This window comes from Motacilla alba, chromosome 13, assembly GCF_015832195.1.
Source record: "Motacilla alba alba isolate MOTALB_02 chromosome 13, Motacilla_alba_V1.0_pri, whole genome shotgun sequence".
In the NCBI taxonomy this organism is placed as follows: domain Eukaryota; kingdom Metazoa; phylum Chordata; class Aves; order Passeriformes; family Motacillidae; genus Motacilla; species Motacilla alba.
Genome location: NC_052028.1, coordinates 7,877,003 through 7,896,121, shown reverse-complemented (window position 1 = coordinate 7,896,121; position 19,119 = coordinate 7,877,003). Strand labels below are relative to the sequence as shown.

The following is a 19,119-nucleotide window of genomic DNA, read 5'->3' as shown; positions in this document are numbered from 1 at the left end:
GCACGAGCAGTATTTTGAGTCCAGCTGACCATCAGGCTGTCAACACTTATGCTTCACAAGAACCGCTTTTGATATTCCGTGCATCAACAGGATAGGCACACCTGGGCACCGCACTCAGCCCTGCTTCCACCTGGTTAAAATGAAAAATTCCTGTTGGCAGAGAGGCGTCACTCTTATCACAGCCCTGTGGAGGAATTCAGCTTCTCCGGGAGTGCTGGGAGCCAGGTCCTGGTGGGGGAGTAAAGGGAGGACAGATTCCCTGGCCACTGCAGAGCCAGGAGAACCAGGCTGCCATCAGCTCAGCTGGAGACACCGTCCCACAGACTGCTTCCCATTATTTCATTTTCAATACAGTATCACAGAATTTTTAAGCCTGGAAAAGGACTTGGATCATCACGTCCAACCATGCCCCTAGCCCCGCCAGGCTCACCACTAAACCCTGTCCCCAGGGGCTACATCTACACATCCATGAAATCCTTCCAGGGATGGTGACTCCACCCCTGCCCTGGGCAGCCTGTGCAAGGCCTTAACCCTTCCCATGAAGAAAATTTCCCTAATATCCAATCTAAACCATAGGATTGCCCTGTTTTATTCTGCAGTCCAAAGCAGCAATGAAATATTTTCCACCTGCAAGTATCACACTGCTCTTCTGAAATCTTACACTTAGATCTGAAGAAGAAAATGAAAGCACCAAGGAACAACAGTAATGACACTTCAACATACCAAGATGTGCTGCAATTCTGGGCCATCTTCCTAAATGATAAATGGGGCTATTATTAATTCAATAGATTGCTCAGCCTCCAAAAATATGAGTTACAATGCCCATTCACACACTATCTGTTATCCTCATTAACTTAAGCTGACCACATTTTATGGCCTTTAAAATGGGACCATTCCCAGAGGATTCCCTCTACAAAACTGATTTACATTCTAAATGACAGGAGAGAAGCAAAAAAAAAAAAAAAAGAAAATCAGTCACCAGCAGGAAACGATAGAGTTCTTTAACTCCATTAAAGTAGCTAACTAATTATTTTGCTTATAGATAAATATTCATTATGCATTAAACCTCATTAGTATGTTAAAAATTAAAAACTAGAGAAAATAAAAGAATTAAGAAAATTAATAAGAGTTAATCAGGGTATGAAACCCTTATGTCAGTGAAGATCACTAGCAAGGTGCACACCACCACACTGATGCTTTTTTCTCACACTATCTGAAGTGCTTTCCAGAACATACAGCCAATAGGACCTTTAGCTACATTTATCTGTAAAATATGACCACAAATATAATGAGGAAACTACTCTGCACTTTTAATTCTGATTTTCCTACTGGAAAATTATACTGAAGTTCCAGAGAAGGCTATAAGATACTTTCAAGTGCCTCTATACTCTCAGTGGCATTTAATCACAATTACAGACGATTCAGGAGATTTTAAACAGAGTGAACAGCTGTCTGGGCTGTGCCTTTGTCTCCAGAACACCCAGCAGTGTGTGAGGCTGCTGACATGGCCAATGCTGGCTTCCCCAGCTACTGTGATGCTGTGCTCCTCTGAAAACACCCACCACACTTGTGCCTACTCAAGTTACACACACAACACTAATTTCTTCCATAAATATTTCAACGGGGTCAGTTTCCCTCTTGAAGCACACACTGCACAGAAGCTCCTCTTTTATTTCCTTTTTTTTTTTTTAATTTTTATTTCTTTATTGCAATGGTGATGTAGGTATTTCTTAAGATTTCCTTTGCCCATTAAATATTCTTCATGTAAACTTACATGTGTACTTGCAGTGAGTCAAGTCACCAGACAGACCAGGCTGCTCTATTCTTCCCCTAGGTTGCCCCAAGCCCCATCCAAGTTTGTCTTGAACACTTCCAGGGATGGGGCAGCCACAGCTCCTCTGGGCAACCTGTGCCAGGGCCTCCCCACCCTCACAGGGAAGAACTTCTCCCTAATACCTGATAATAGACATAACTGGTTAAGTGAGTGTTTCTCACTGTGCCACAGGAGCACTGAGGAGCAAGACTCAAGCTCAGCCCAGGCACAGCACTCAGGCACACTGAGTTTACCACATGCTCAGTTCAGCCACCAGATCCTTGGCAGCAATTAAAAAGTAAAAATGCAAAGCAGCAAATGCAAACCAGAGGGCCTGGGGCACTCCCCTGACATGGCTGTACACACTGCCACCCAAACAGCCCTGTGCACCCCTCCAGGCATAAATCTCCCCCCCAGAATTCCAGCTTTGAGATGAGACTGGACAACTCGGAATAAAACAAATTAACTGTTTCACCCCAGAGATGAAGAGAGGTTCCTTGCACTCTTAAACTGCACTTCAAGGCAAACTGTAGCTTAAAATATGTGCTGCAGCAGAGAGCATATAACTGATGCTATCAGAGCCCATGAGCAGAGTCAGACTGACACTGCACAGAGCAAGTTCACAAAGGACAGCAAGTGGACTTGTACAGGACAGTGCTGACATCCCTGCTTGTAATGCACTGTGAGAAACAGATATTTTATGGAAGCTGAGTATTTACATGCTCAGTAAGAGACATTGTCAAATATTAGTTTTAATGTTACCATATCTAGATCTAGGGCAGCTAAATCAATAGCAGTCTGGAGATGGGAGTCTGATTAACAGACACGTGGGCTCTGAGCACAACAAACAGCTTTGTTCCAGCTCCATTAAAAACATCTAAGGTGAAAGTTGGAAGAGATCTGCCTGTGTCCCCAGGCACACTGCTGGGATACAATGTTGGTCTTCACTATGGAAAAGCAATCCTAATATTGCAACTGAATGTGTACAACAAGGTGGGAAGGACTAAGCTACACTCTCTAAGCACGTATATATGCACCTATAGATGCACTTGCCAGTACCAGTAAGTGTTCTGGAGAAGCAGAAGGAATCCTGGGCATTAAGGATGGTGACAAGTCCTACCCTTCAAGCTTGGCTAAGCACTCTCATGTTTCTTTTCCTACCTACAAGCCTTCACACTATGTGGCACTGCAAAGGCTTGGAGGAAGAACGCTTTTCCACCCAGACGTGACCAATAAAAGCCATGAAATGGGGAATGGGGGTGTAAATAAAATACTCTAGATAGAAAGACTGCCACAGCCTGACTCAGGAATGCTCAGCTCAGCCGTGACTGTTAGGCTTTTGAAACTCAAGTAAGCATAATTTTAGAAAGAATGACCTAATCATCATCATCATTTACCCATTTAGATTAAATTTACATAGCTACTGCTGTTATGAGAGCAGCCATAGGTATAATTGAAATCAAGGCAATTTTATTGCAATTTCATAGAATACTTTACAATAAGCTTTCTGCTGTAAAAGAGAAAGAATTTGCTGAAACCAGCAATAGATTTAAATACATATGAAAAAAAAAAATCTGCCTTACCACAATCATTTCTGAAGGTTCCAATATGATACATTCGCATCCTCGCTTTCCTCCAGACTGCTTGCCAAAACTAGAGTGGGATGGAAAAAAAGCAAACAAAAAGGAATGAGATGAACAGCCTATTTTACCTTTTCAGTAACAGAAATAATTGGCAATGGTCCATGTTGTTAAAAAACAAAAAAAGAAAAAAGAAAAATTGATGAAAACTATTGTATGAAAAATGCTAATTAGATAGTATCATTACCATAATATTTTAATTTATTCAGCATCCCTCATCACAGCCTGCTATGTAAAGTCCAAATAAAAAGAATGTTCTCTTGTAAAATCATTATTACTTGCAGATACTCATAACCACTCATAATACATTTCAGTTCTGACAAGAAAACCTCAGTACATTTTAATTAAACAATAAACGGGCCTTGTAAAAACAAATATACATAAATTCCAAAGACTCCAAAATACTACTCAGCACAGAGCACCTTTAATGAGAGCTCCCTCAACTGTACATCACCCCTTCATCCTCCCAGCAAAAGGGGGGACAGAGGACCTCTTTTCTCACACTGAGCCTTGTGACCTCTGTTTTTATGTTGCTACATGTACCACCACAAGGACTGGGTGATGCTGATGGGTTCTGTTCAAGCATGAAAGAACACAAATGTAACAAAGCACGATGGGCAGTGTAAGACAGCAGCTGAGGAAAGCAGCTAAAAACGACCTGATGTGCTTCAGCTCACCAGCTCTAACAGGAGACTTCCTTCAGGACACTGAATAACAGAGGTAACTTGAGAGAAATCACCTCTGGAGAGAAGACACCATGCGACCAAATCTGAGGGTGCTGGAGCTACCAGCAAAAGAGGACTGAGCTAGACACTGCTGGGGGATGTGGGGGATGTGTTACAGACCAACAACCTCTCAAATCAATCCGTTTGTCACTGTACTGGTACCTGGAATTGAACAGATCTGGCTTCACACATTAAGTAAGCTTGTCTTCACTCCTGACCCAGAAGCCTGAGGTGGGAATGCTTGACCTACGCACTCCATGGGCACGAGGGAAAGTGATTCCACAACCCCAGCACATAAACTCCTTGATGAGCAGCACAGTGGCTGGATTAGCAGTTCAGTGGTTGCAGCTGCCATGTTACAAACTCAGACTGTCAACATCAATCACATTTTAGCACCTACCAGCAGGTGAGATAACTGAAGAACTGGTTAATGCAAAGCAGGGCTTAACCTAAGAATTAGAAGGAAGACAAGAGTGGAGACAAACCCTTAAAAATAGATCAGCTCCAGCTGTTTTCACTGAGATTATGTTTAAAAAGTACATTCGAAACTGCAGCCACGCAAGATTTGAGTTACATATATGGCCATCTCAGGGGCAAAGAGTCACTGAAACCACCACCACTCTATACAGAAGGCTTAAAAAGACTCATGTTTATAAACAACACTCCAAAACTTCTGTGGGATATATGCAGCTATGGGAAAAGAATTTAAGGCACTGAACTGAGGCTAAAAAACTAAACTATGCTGAAGAAGGGGAGGTTTTGATTAGATATTAGGAAAAAACTCTTCCTGTGAGGGTGGGGAAGCCCTGGCACAGGTTGCCCAGAGAAGCTGGGGCTGCCCCATCCCCAGAAGTGTCCAAGTTCAGGCTGGATGGGGCTTGGAACAACCTTGCCTAGTGGAAGGTGTCCCTGCCCATGGCAGGTGGCTGGAACCAGGTGAGTTTAAATATCCTTTCCATCACAAATCATTCTGTGATTCTCCTGAAACTGTGAAGTAACTCAAGTGAAGCTTCAGAGTGTTGCTACAGAGAAATTATCAGTGTAATCCATTTAGGATAAAGAATTACAATTAACAGGAGCACAGTAGCTTCCACTGTCAAGTTTTGATTTTGCTAATGGTCTACTGAAGGAAAAGAAAAAAATATTTAAATTTCATGACTGCAATACAGGCGTAAACGACATGACAACTAAAACTTTCTCACCAGACCAGACAAGCACAAGTTTCACACGGAAAACTGGCATTTTCACACATCTATAGGAAGAAACTCAAGAGTTCAAATTTTCATGCCTTCTTTCATGCTTTTTCCACACAGCATGTGATTCAGGCGTGAGAGTCTTGTGTTTTTGCAACACATAAAAAGAATGGCTAAACCACTCTCACTTTTACAACCGTTAACTCAGCTCAGAAAATACAGAACTATAATTTTTAATGTCAGCTCCAACACTGAGGTGCACTGAAATCCACGTTAGGATTTCTCTACAAACTAAGAACCAAACTGAGATCAACTCTGCCACTCGATCATTTTCAATTTAAAGGAAAAAAAAAGTTAAATAACTTATAATTCTATTCCTTATAGTAGAAAATTAAAGACAAGAGATTTTTTTCTAAAACACCAAAATTATAAAAGAATTATGTGCAACTGGAAGTTTCAGGTTTTGCACCTTTTTAAATCCAGAAATAATCATTATCAGTTTTATGACAAAACAGATTACTACTATTGCTACATCCCCTGTAGTTAGGAAAAAGCACCAATTTCCTGTTGCAGGTTGTTCAAGCAAAGTATTTTTGTTGTGTAACAAGATTTTATCAAACTCCTGGAGGTCAAGGAGGAGTTGTTTTCTTTTTGTTTGGTTTTACATAAACACATTCCTCAAATTCAGCCACTGTCCAGCCTCCCTCTGCTGATGTTGCAGCATTTGCTAATTAATGGCAGTAAACACTAATGATGACAAGAACTGTGCTTGGAACAAAGGTCACAGTCTTGGCCCTATCATTTCTGCTCCATCAGGCACTTTACAACAACCAAACACTTGGATAAGGATCAGGTTCCAAAGACAAAACCCACCCAGCTAATCCTGAAGAATAAACTACTCATATTAACAAGTCAATAGGTCAAGTTTCATTATTTCCTGGTACACACCATGGATGGTTTATTCATTACTCCACAGCAGAGCTCCCTCCAAAGGAGGCCACATATGGTTTTTCCCCAGCCATAACTACCACTATGTCTTGAAAATACCAACTTTTAACATTCTTCATTAACATACACAACATGTTTTAGAAACATGGGTTTTAAATTTCTTAATGACTTATTACATATTTTTCCTCTAGAATACAAATATTTAGCTTCTCTATCTGTTAAGAGGTTTGCTGACATCAATATACTTCACTAATCTGCCAATTATAATCAAGGCTTCAGAACAACATTCATTCCTAAATGTTCGTAAATGGAAAAGGTTCAGTTGAACAAAGCTTTGAAAATGGAGGAGAGAAAACCCACTTGGGAAACAAGAGCAAACTCTGACACGGAACATTCTTTCAAAGACTAAGGAACATTTCTGTGACAGCAAATTACTTGGAGAAGTCTTTAGCTGGTGATTGAAGACCCACCCAAACCTGAACCATGCTGTTTCTCAAAAGAGAGCTCTGGAAAGTATATCTAATTCTGGAAGAGATGGGGCAATCTTATCTTTTGGTACTAAAAGACAACTTGCTGCGGCATCAAGAACACACGGCGCTGTTTGCAGGAGCTGTTATTACTCAGTCTTTTTGGTTACCCAAGTTGACACCACAGACATCCTTTCCCAGGGTCAGGTTTGCTTCCTGGAAAGGTCCAATCCAAGAAGCCCATTTCAGCACTTCTGCTTACCAACCATCACAGCAGCTTCCCCAACGAAAAGCATAGCTCAAAAACACGACATCACTACATCCTCCTGATGTCACATGCAGCAAGATATGTAAGAACATTGGGAAAGACTCACAAAGGTACAGCACATTACACATGCTTCAGTGTTTTAAGCAGAGTGGGGAAAATATTCTAATTAAAAATTTAAATTAACACTGAAAGTGTAAGAAAACATGAAACTAATGTAAATTAAGCTCCACTTACAATTAAAAAATTGTCAAAGGACATACTACCACTGGTATAAACCATTAAAGTTTTAAATGATTGACCAATTTAATTGGTATTGTTAACACATGTGTGATTTAAATGTCTTAATGTCATTCTAAAGCTTGCCACTGCTGGAAACCTAGAAAAAATCAGTACTATAAAACTGCACTACAATATTTTTAATTTATTATTTTATTGTATGCTCCCGTCACTTAATATTCATGTATTTCATCTGCATCATTAATTTTCACACACTCACTCAATGGTCTGCAATGCTGTCATGGGGGAAAAAAATGTCTTCCATATACCAAAGGCAGCTTTGTTTATCCTTAATTTATGGATGCCTATTTGCAAGAAATTGTGTTTTCCTTCTAATTCACTGCTACTCATAATTAAAAATGCTTAAACAGTTGCATAATCTGAGAAAAGAATTTAACTTAAACTGGCATGATACCCCATTCCAACAACTAATGGGTGTTCAGGCCATGGGATCAGACTGGAACTACCAAAATGTAAAAGCCCAGGACTGCAGGTAACAGTTCTCAGCCAAACTGGACAGGGCCTGGAGAATCCTGGTCTAGTGAAGTGTCCCTGCCCATGGCAGTGGGCTGGAACTGGATGAGCTTTAAGGCCCCTTCAAACTCAAACCAGTCTGTGATTCTGTGACACTCCTTGGTTCATCTGTCCTTTTTCCCACTGTGTGATTTGCTCATCTCTCTGCAACTGCAGAGCACCTTATAAATGCAGGTACCTGAGTATGTGCCTGACTGCACTGATGCAGGGAATAGAATAAAATTAATCACTGGAGGGAGCCTTCTGTATCTGAGAATACTCCCATTTCACACTCATGCTCACTCCCCAGAACAGGAAGGCGTTAAAAACTTCTTTAAGGTACTGGACCTTTCATAACAAACTTTACTTTTATAAAGTATTATAAACTATTAACTATATTATAAAGTATTATAACTGTAACTATAAACTTACTATTATAAACTATTTAGAAACTCCTCCAATGTAACATGTTTTGAACATAGCTTTGAAACAGCATGAGCACAAACACGGCTTTCTGAACACAAATGTTTTGAAAATTCTCATATCCAGCTGTTGCACAACCTGAGCATTTGGTGATGAAATACATCTGGAATGGCAAAACTGATGAATTTAAGCAACAGCCATCACATTTTACTCAAACATTTCCTGATATCAACATGCTCAAGTTTTTCAATACTGATAGCTTCTCATTCTTCATTACTCAGAAAATCATACATACATTAAAGGTAAAAACACAGCTTATCCTAAAGAGCTTTCAGCCTACTAACAGATGGAGACTGAGACTGTCTCATTATGTGTTTCAACACTAATCAGCAAGCATCTTCAAATTTACAATATTCTAGTACATCCTGAAACAATATTTTCAGATATTTCAGACATCAAAGCTATCAATGGCAGGATGTCAGGCACTTCACGTTCTGTATTTTCCAGGAACTGTAAAATCATAACATTACCCTGTCTGTGTAAATTGGTGTCAATAATGCACAGTTATCTGTGACTGTCAATAAAGCTACCTGCAGGAGTTTTACTGCAGTAATACTCAGTACTGTATTACATGTAGAACGGGGCCAGGGCCCTGATATACCAGTTTATCAAGATAACAAGCAAAGAGTTTGCAGGTATTTTGTTTTTATGAATATACTTGTCTCTCAAACTGCCTGTCTGCCTGTCAGGCTGCTTTTAGGTACATAATGATGAAGATAAATTGTACTCGCCACCGCAAAGAGAATCCCATGACCCCACTTATGCAGTAACCTGGATGCATTTCTTCCATGCAAAAAGATTTTGTACAGAAGGGCACAACTGGGCCTGGAAGAAACAAGATGTGTAAGGAATAAACATGGTGTTTGGTTGGTTTTTTAACAGATGAAAATGTGACTTATGCCAGTATAGGGGGGCTACAAGAGCATATAGTGCCAGGACAAGGAAGAATGGTTCTAAGCTGACCTAAGTAGGTTTAGATGAGATACTAGGAAGAAATTCTTTACTAAAGGGTGGGGAGACCCTGGCCCAGGTTGCCAGAGAAGCTGTGGCTGCCCCATCCCTGGACGTGTTCAAGGCCAGGTTGAGTGGGGCTTGGAGCAACCTGGGATTCTGGAAGGTGTTCCTGCTCATGGCAGAGTGCTGGAATGAGATAAGCTTTAAGGTCCCTTCCAACCAAAACGATTCTGTGTCTATGAAAAACATTTTTTTTCCCCTCTCCTTGCAGAGTACCTCTTGTGCAGAACAGTTGTTCCAGAAAACCCTTGGATATCTACTGCAAAGTTGCTGTTGGTCAGATCTAAGATAAAATTTATTCAGTTACCAGTGAGCATACCACACAAGTATACTAATGGCTGGAATAACCATCAGTATCATTAAACACCAATCTAATTACTCTAAAATGTAATTTAATACTTAAATTTATTTGTCATTGTTTGGGAAATAACACTGAGGGAAAACCCATGAAGTTGCACAACAGGCATTAACAGCCACAGTGACTGAGGACAGAAAAGTCAGGATCTGCCCTTCCTGCACTGCAGTCATGACACAGAAGAACACTCAATATCAAAATCCTCATAGGAATAATTTGTTTTTCTTGGCATCTCCATGGAGGTCTCAATTTCACTAGATTTGTCTGAGGCCAGGCATGATGTGAAGAATGGGGCTGGTTGGTGGGGAACTGCCTGAGGCTCACAGGTGCACCAGGAGCCTCACAGCAACTGCTGAACAGCCCCAAACATCTCTATTTGTGATACAGAACAAGGAGATGGGGAAAAAGGTCCATCAGCACGGACTAAAAGTATCAGCAAATGCAAGTGGCAGAGTTTATGAGATATCATATGCTGTGCAAGTCCTGAGCTCTTCAAAGTAACTTCATTAGAAAAATATTATAATACTTAACGCCATCAGGAAATGGTTTAAAGGAAACCAGACACCACAACATACATGGCTGAATGCAAAATACCTATTTCAATTAATGCGCAGTCATCAAAACCCATTTCTGCATTAGCTCTCAAAAACAGCATTTAGCAGGTTTATCTCTTAAGCCTGCTGAAGTTCTAATTGGAAATTATTTTGGAGGCTGTATAACATGCTGCTCAATTTGCAGGCTGCAAGCTCGAGATCTCTGTATTAATTACTTTATACTCCGAACATGACAACCCTTTGAGGAAGCCTGTGTCTCACCTACCATTTTCTGTGCAGCTTTCCAGCTATTCCAGACCATGGGATTGCAAAGTCTTAGTAAAATTGTATTTTAGTTATAAACAAACCATACATGACCCCTTCCTTCTAATTTCCTTGCATTAAAGTTTAGCCAATAAAAAACTCCATGGCACAATCAGCGTCCCTTGCAGTCCACAAAATTTCTAAAGGTTGGATGCTGTAAGGAACCATGAATAGACCAAAAGGAAATTATTGGTGCAGAGGAAATACAGACAAGATTATTCAGCCATATAGTTGAGACAGGTCTGAACACAGTCCTTCTTCATTTTTTGACTTTCTTAGAAGATTAGTCTATATCAAACAAGATGCACTATGTACTCTTAAGCACCTTCCCAGCCCTTACTCAACATCAGCAAGCCCAACACACTTAGGACCAGGAGACCAGGACACAGCTTCTCCCTGGTGAGCTGCCTCTTCTCATCCACATTCCCTTTTCCCTCAGAGTATTTTCATGCCAGCACTAGTTCTGCCAGAAGAATTTAAATCTGAACAACTCTATCTGAATTAATTAGTTTTACAAATACATTTATTGGTAGCATTCCCAAGTTGTTGCTTCACTTACTGGCTGTCAGGCAATGCTACAAGTTACAGCCACCACTTAACAGAAACATCCAAGGAAAACATCACCCCATCCAGAGCCACAAATGCACTGAATAACCACTGCTTTTATCCTGTGCTGAGTACTAAACCTCTCAGACTTGATAAGCACAGGGATGTAAGGCTGAAGCTCCCTTTAAGAGAGCAGAGAAAATCACCACAACAGTTAGCTGGGAAGAGCTTTCCAGTGTGAAGCAGACATACACTCAGAGTATTGCACTGTGACTGCAGTATTTAGAGTCACACAGTAAGAAACTTAAATCCCAATTATGGCAACAATTCCCACAATTCAGAACCTTACTGGCAACTGCCAGTTTGTCAGAAATTAGGTTTACTGGATGGCAGCAGGAGACTGGCACACATGGATCCAGATCATGGGAGCTGAGGGAGGAAAAACACTATTCCCACTCCAGGCATTGGGACTGGGATGGAGATGAGGAAGAGCAGAGCTTGGATACAGCAGATGCAGTCTAAGCAGAAGCAGTATTCAAGTTAAACCTGAAAAGGAAGGATCTGGGGACAAAAAGACCAGTATATCTTGCACTGCCAGAAGCTGGGAGTACAGGAGCTCTGAGCCACTGGTTTATTTTTGCAATGATGGTACAAATTCACAAGTATTTGCAGAAAGCAGCCCTACAGGCTTCAGAAGCAAAACTTATCTGACTTTAGATAGTGCGCTTTAAGTACAAATACGTTTGAGAACAAAGTTACATACATCAACATTTAAATTATGGCATTTTGTCAATCTTTAAATTCTTCAAATTAAAAATCTTTAAGCTCACATTCTTACATTCCATCACTGGCAGTCCTGTAGGAGCACAGTATTTTCTGTGCTTCTGGCACTTTACACAGAATAGATGTAAACACTATTAAGTCACAGTCAGTTACAAGATAAAAATATTGTTACTCACAAATACTAATACAAAATAAGCTAAAATAATTTCAACCCAAGCTGTTGTTCACGAAGCAAAACTGGAGTTCCTCTTTCATTATGACCATTTTCTTGATCTAAGCATTTGGGTCTTCTCCTTTTACTAAAGAAAAGAGAAATGGCTAATTGAGTCATTGATGCATCTACAACTCTCATGAAAAGACACCACACAACCACAAGGCCATTTTAAGTAAAGCAATTGTTTTTAGCCAAGAAATGCACTACATGAGTAGAACAATGATCCCAATTTTCTCCACTTGAGAGATTTTGGAAGGATGGGGAAAAGAGAAGTGTTTGTTTTAGTATGACTACATCTTGAATGTTTCAAGAGTTTGTATTTTTCCCTTGGAGGTTCAATTCTCACAGCTGTAGGAGGCTGTCAGCCACATAATTGGCTTCAAAAGTTCCTCCAGGTCCTTGATATATCTCCTATGGCTAATCTTGCTGTGAGTAATCTCCTTCAAATATCCTGTTCACATGAATTATCTTCATTAACAAGAGAGGTTAACACAAAACCTCTTTAACTTGCTGACATGATTTTCCTTCCACAAATCCGTCAATCCTGTTCTTTTATTCTGGCCATCACTTTCATGTTAGAAGCAAATTCTCCTCCTCCTATGCCAAATCTATTAACAAATCCATTCTCCAGGCAAGAGGGTAATCAAGATTATGCCATCTTTGTACCTGGTATTACTGACTGATCTGCATCTTACCTTAAAAATCTTGCAAGGCTTCTCTCATCATGAGCATCAGTGTCAGAATACTGAATAGAATTTATTGTGCCTGGATGCAAGCTTTATTCCTCCAATTTTTAAACCAATTTCTGAATGACAATTCAAATACAAAGTTCATCAAGTCAATAAAAAAGCCCTTTTCAAGCACAGTGAGCCCCAGTTTCCACCTTTACTCATTCAAATATTTAGACAAAGTTAAAAAAGCAGTAACTGCCCACCTCCTTATGTTTTCAAGGGGCTAAGCCTCTTTCAGGCTGGATTCCACAGAATATTTTATTTCAAAGGGTTCTGCAGAAAAAAAATAAGGTTTCCCAAAGCTCTGATAGACAGTGGATGAAAGGGGGCAGGCAAAAAGCAAGATAGTATCTGGTCCAGGTTAAATTTACAGTTTTTACTACAGTCTCCTCCTATCCATCTAGGTAATCACAGGGCAGATGACAGAAAAAGGACAAGTATTGTGAGGCTATACCAGCAAACAGATATTAAACCATAACCACTTTCCAGTGGCTATGATTATTTATGGAGACTGCAAGGATCTCACTAACAATCAATTGTAACAGCAGTTTCCTATATAATTGTTATTATGTAATTAATGCTGGGCAGTTAGTTTCTAGTGATTGCATGGATAAAGCAGTATGCCACACAGCAAACTCTCCCATATAGTTTATTTCACAAACATATTACAGATCTAGGATCATATGCACATCAGGCAAAGAGAACATGGCAGCAAGTTATCTTTGCTTCTTGTGATACAGAATAGCTCTGTAATACCTGAGGCAATGAGAATAAAGGCAATATTGTGCTTTCCTATACATGTGTAGTTAAGCCTCTGTTCAGAATGACTCACATAATCAGGAACTTGGTTGGGGACAAAGAATAAAGAGTGACATTAAGTATGACTTCAAATGTAATTAAAATGCTGCTAATTACAATTATGAAAGAATATTACTATCTTATCCAAGGCACTATTTCATATGAAATTAGCCTGTGTCTGATGACTGCAGTTCCCTCAATTAGAAATGTGACAGATAAGGTATTCCAAACAGGAAAAGTAACTGAAGTTTATCCCACTCTCCTGAAGAAAAAAAAAATTCTATTTAATGCACAAACATGACTGTATTTCAAACAAAAAGAAAGTGAGCTGAACACCCCAGACACCTATCAGGAGTCCATTCTCTTCCTTTCCACACGATCTCACCACCTTAAAAGACAGAACATCCCAGGAAGCACCCTTTATAAGCTGTAACCTGCCAGCAGCTCCATCTAACAGATGACCCTTTCACCACCCTCATTATCCATAATAAATGCAGTTGTAATCCTGTGAATTAACTATAACAGGTCTACTTTGCCTTTTTCTATTTAAGGCACAAGAAACCTTACAAGCAATGGTGCTTGTAAGTGACTTACTCCAAGTTTTGCTAAACAAAGATTTTGAATGATTTTAGAGATTTTTTAATGCAAATACCAGCACGCCATGTCCTCACTGCTGGTACTCCTGAACTTATAATTGACTCATCATAGTATGATTTTGGTTGAAAGGGACCTTAAAGCACATCTTGTCCCACCCCCCTGCCACAGGCAAGGACATTCTCCATTAGACAAGACTGCTCCAAGCCCTGTCCAAATTGGCTTTGAACACTTCCAGGGATGGGCCAGCCACAGCTTCTCTGGACAATTTCACTCAAGGACCACTAAGTGTTTAATATCCAGCCTACAATTAACTGAGTTGAAAGAGTCAGTCCTGTATGTTTTTACTAGTACATACTATGAAATTCAAGTACACAGAAATGAATGTAAGCTGGAGCTGGCCTTAAGTCTATGCACTCGTGGTCAGCTCATGCTGAGTCAAGCGAAACACAGTGAAATAAAAATGAGGGATGTGCAAGGTCAAGCAGAGTATTACTCTGGGTACTCAGGGCATTACTTGCCCAACTTCAGCTCAAGTCTAATAATGTGCTTCAGTGAAAGATGTCAGTGTTCACTGTGTCTCAACCCCAGGACACAGCCAGGCTCCAGGCACAAGCTCTCCACAGCTGATGCTGCTGGCCCCTTCTTGCTTCACATAAAAATCATATGTGCCATTAAACACAGCTCTGACCAAATGGCAGCAGCTATGTGATCTGCAGTCATATTTTTGTGACAGGGAGCTCTATCCAGAACAGTCACACAGCACAAATTATTCAAAGAGACCTCATGGTAATAAGCTGACTACAAATTCTCTTACAAAGTTTAAAAGCCAAACTAGATTGAATGCAGTATTACACAAAGAAATTTCAACATGCAGAAGAAGTCTGAGAAAATTTAAATAGAATTCTCTGAACATTTCTTTCACTATCAAACTTTAGAAAAAAACAAAATTATGAAATGATTTTAAAATTCTTTAAAAATTGCAGTAACACAAATACATAGGAAGCTTTTATTAAAAAAAAACCACTTGCCTTAAATAACAATAACTCAATTATTTTACCTACCTGCAAGGTGGCAAAAACATTGAATCCTTCATGAGCACAGATCCAGAAAGCAGGATATACCAGCATCTTGCAATAGTTTCTGAGCTGTAAGAAAAGAAATCATTGATATTTAGTTCTCCTTACATCACCTTAGAATTATGTTATCCAAAATATTATTGTCGTAAAATAATGATTTGTCATTCTACCAGTTCAATATGTAAGAACCTGGGAACTCCAACTGGACCAGGATTTTTTTTAAACATTCACATAAGGGATGTTTCTTATACTTAACATTTTGACATTTAACTCAAAGCTTAAAAATTTACTTTATTAAAATGAAATTTTAAGTAAAAACATTTTAAACTAGCGGAAGTACACAAAGGCTCTAAGTACAGGACAGCACACAACCCCACACACAGACAGTGACCTGCTACTGGAGCAGGTGTGTGTCACACATAGCCACCTCACCAGCGAGCAGGTGGCATCTCAGTTAGACTCAGTTAGGTGTGCTGGAAGCTGTGCCTTTTACAGGAAGCTAGGATTAACCATGAGATGATAAATATGCCATAAGCAATGCTAAAATATGAGGGAAATAGAAGTATATTTTCCTCACAGGGAGAACCTAGAGAGCCATAAGGTAAAATAGCAATTTTTGCAATGTAAAGTGATGGTGTTTGAGCTGCAGCCCTCTCCAGCACAGGCTGCTCCGTGCAGGCGGTGCCAGCTCCAGGGATACAGTGCCACCTACTGAGTTGAGTGTCACCACACTGCAGAGGGGACACTGCCTGCCGTGTCCCCTGGTGTCACTGACACACACACCCCCCCTGCTGTCCCTGGGAGCCGGGCTGGAAGGTCACGGGCACCTCTCAAACATCAACACTGCACCACGGCCACAACCACCTCTGCCAAAGCTTTTAACCTATTACTGACAAGGACTGAAAAGCAAATGACACATAACAACATGCAAAACACTGGGCTGGCCCACATTTCTGCTGAAGAACTCCAACAAGTGCTACGTACTCACCAAAAGAGAACTTGGTTGCCCTTGTACCTCTCATAGCGGGCACTTGACGACATTATTCTGAGGGAAGAGGAAGAGAACTTTAAATTCAATTTTAATCCCCAAAGATCATAAGACATTAATCACTGCGTTTCAGTAGAATCACTTTCAGGCTCTAAGACCTCAAATTTAACTATTTCTTTTGTTCTATACAAAGGATGTGCTTAACTGGAAAATTCAAATTATTACAGTATTCTTCATTATCCAAATAGATAATATACAGCATGTTTTCCAAGTGTTTAAATCACTCCCACACATTGGAATTACCCATAGCAACAGAACTGAAGGAACTAAAATACTTCCAAAGCACTTTTTGTGCTTTGTTGGCCTTCCATTTTATGGATTCTGAGACCATCAGAATGTCTGAAGCATTAAAAAAGCTTTTGTAATCTGGAGTCAAGACAGAGCACTGTCTACACAGCAGACAAATGGGAGGCAAATGGGAATAAGCTTTGCCTTCCTTCTTAGAAGAGCTAATTAGTTTAGATTCTGTGCCACATTACAGCAGTGACTTAACTCAGCAATAGATTTGGCCAATGCTCTGCCACCTCAAACTGCAGGCAGACAAAATTCTGCTTATCTCCAGAAAAAAAGTCATAGATGTAAGTGTGCTAAAAAACACAAAATGCAGAATACTTCACCTTAGCTGATGTTCCCTGAAATGTGATAGTATGTCCAGCCCATGAAGGAAAGAATAGATAGTATTCAAGTCCTAAAAAAAAAAAAAACACACAAAACAAACCACATAAGTAATCTCATTCACACCTAATCACTCAGTGTTATGTTCCAGATTCTGCACTACGTTACACAGAATTATAGAAAGCCCAGATAAATAGATAGGTCAGGACACACACAGACTTGAAGAACCCCTTCTACACTTGAGCTGTGGCAGTGAAAAGAGTGAAGTGCAACTGACGCATAAACACTGACCTGAAAAAAAAAGATTTGTTAAAAATATCTCTGAAAATATTATTTATGCAAATGGATACAGCAGCAAGCAACATATGGAATAAGACAAATAGAGCAGGCCTGTACACCCAAGGTCAAAAATTGTTGAAACCTTCTAACATCTCTTTACAGAAGGAATTTTTCAAAACCAGTGAAAAACCTAAGCCACTATATAGGGTGCAGAGAACCACCAGAGTACCTTTTCATAGCAAAGGGGTTATATTTAGAGGGGAAAAACTCTTTCATGTCCACCTCAGACCTAGCTGGCAGGCCCACTACAAACTACACCATCCTACTGCCTCTTGCTCAGCCCACTCCGTGTCTGGAGGGAACATCAAAAAGTACTCCAAAATACTCTTTGGCAAAGATGAAAACAATAAAGCTTTAGAGGTCTCTCACTCCTACTGCCACTAGTCAGCATCACATCAGTGTCATCCACTAGCAACCACAGAAACAAAATTATTAAAACACGAAGATTATTTCACTTTATAAACTGAACTTAACACAGAAGCTGTAATTAGAAGATACAGCTGTTTAAACCTCTCACCAGACAGAATCCTCTTCAGTCACAAAAATATCTGTGCTGATGGTGCAGACCACATGGCAGGGAACAGCTCACTAGGGCCATTCAGCACTTAATTTACTGTCCTGAACAGGTGGGCTGTTAGAGCCAAATACACACACAACAAAATCATTATACACCACAGGCCAGTCTCTCCAGCTTGGCTTTGGAAGGTATGTTCTGAATTTTCAAGTGCTGCATTTATCCAGTGTTTACATAAGATAAATCAATATGAATGCTGGCCTGAGAATTTACAATGGATTTACTTCAGAAAAGTTCTCTGGCTTCATAGTCCATGTTTAGCAGTGTAACTGATAGGGACTGTTGTATCAAATGAAAAGGTCAGACATAATTGCAGACCATGTAAAACCAACAGAACTCTGATTTTTTTAAAATGTCATTACCAAATCCCATTAAAATTAAACAGAAGGCCTGAATTTGTAACACATTTACAAAGCACTCGTTTCACACAGTCCAATCTCATTTTAATCATCCAAGCTGCCACAAACAGGTTTTTGTTAGTGAAACCATCCAGGAGCACTAGCTATGGATAGACCCCAAACACAGCACAGCCTGTCAGAGGTGGGCACCTGGCAACCAAAGGGTCATTTCAGATAAACAACAGCTCCATTTCTGAGCTTTGCCTGTTTCTGAGCAGGGAACTACCTCAACTTCTCCACCTGAAAGCATCAGGCACAGAAATGCAGCAACTACATACTCAGACCATACAGTGGCTTAGTAGTTAATAATATCTGACTCTCCCAGGCCAAAAGGATACTCACAACGCCTGTGAAAGTTGGGTAGCCAAAAGAGAATCAGTAATTGGTACTAAAGCTGAACTTTTAAGTCTTCATAATTCATTTTGTCTATATACGTTTTCCTACATTTTCCAGTACTTTTTTACGTAACTGGGACTAAGATATAACATCTTGACAAGGTTTTAGACAAACAGTTCTGTAGTTATGAGTTACAGAAAACTGTAAGCAGAACAAGAGCCTATGTTCCCCTTTGAATCACAAAGTTTTTAACTTCTGCATATGAAAAATGACCACATCCTGACTTGTAAATTATTCTCCAGAATAATTTACTCCCCAGAATCCAGCCCCTTTGCAAGTTCACTCAGCCTGGACTGACTCCTGCACTCCACCTGCAGCACACAGGACGGCTGTACTGATCCTCTGAAGAGCCTGATGATCAAACAGTTGGCAAATTTCAGAGATTAACATTTGCTTAAAGGGATACATGTCTGGAAAGCATCCCTCAACTCCAACCTCATCTGTCGAGATGA

The 19,119-nt window shown here is 40.0% G+C and overlaps 1 protein-coding gene across 12 annotated transcripts in view; it reads right to left on the bottom strand.

The window, feature by feature from the left end:
* RAPGEF6 (Rap guanine nucleotide exchange factor 6) overlaps window positions 1–19,119 on the bottom strand; it is a 123,570-nt gene that overhangs the window by 80,946 nt on the left and 23,505 nt on the right. For 11 of the 12 annotated variants that reach the window (XM_038149959.1, XM_038149968.1, XM_038149964.1 and 8 more), the window contains exons 2-5: window positions 16,963–17,033; window positions 16,286–16,342; window positions 15,283–15,366; window positions 3,397–3,466 (exon numbers count right to left, since the gene is read on the bottom strand). In XM_038149959.1, coding sequence (XP_038005887.1) covers window positions 3,397–3,466; window positions 15,283–15,366; window positions 16,286–16,342; window positions 16,963–17,033 — 282 coding nt within the window. Of the gene's footprint in view, window positions 1–3,396; window positions 3,467–9,053; window positions 12,181–15,282; window positions 15,367–16,285; window positions 16,343–16,962; window positions 17,034–19,119 lie in introns of those variants that run through there. The other variant, XM_038149969.1, reaches the window with a different exon arrangement.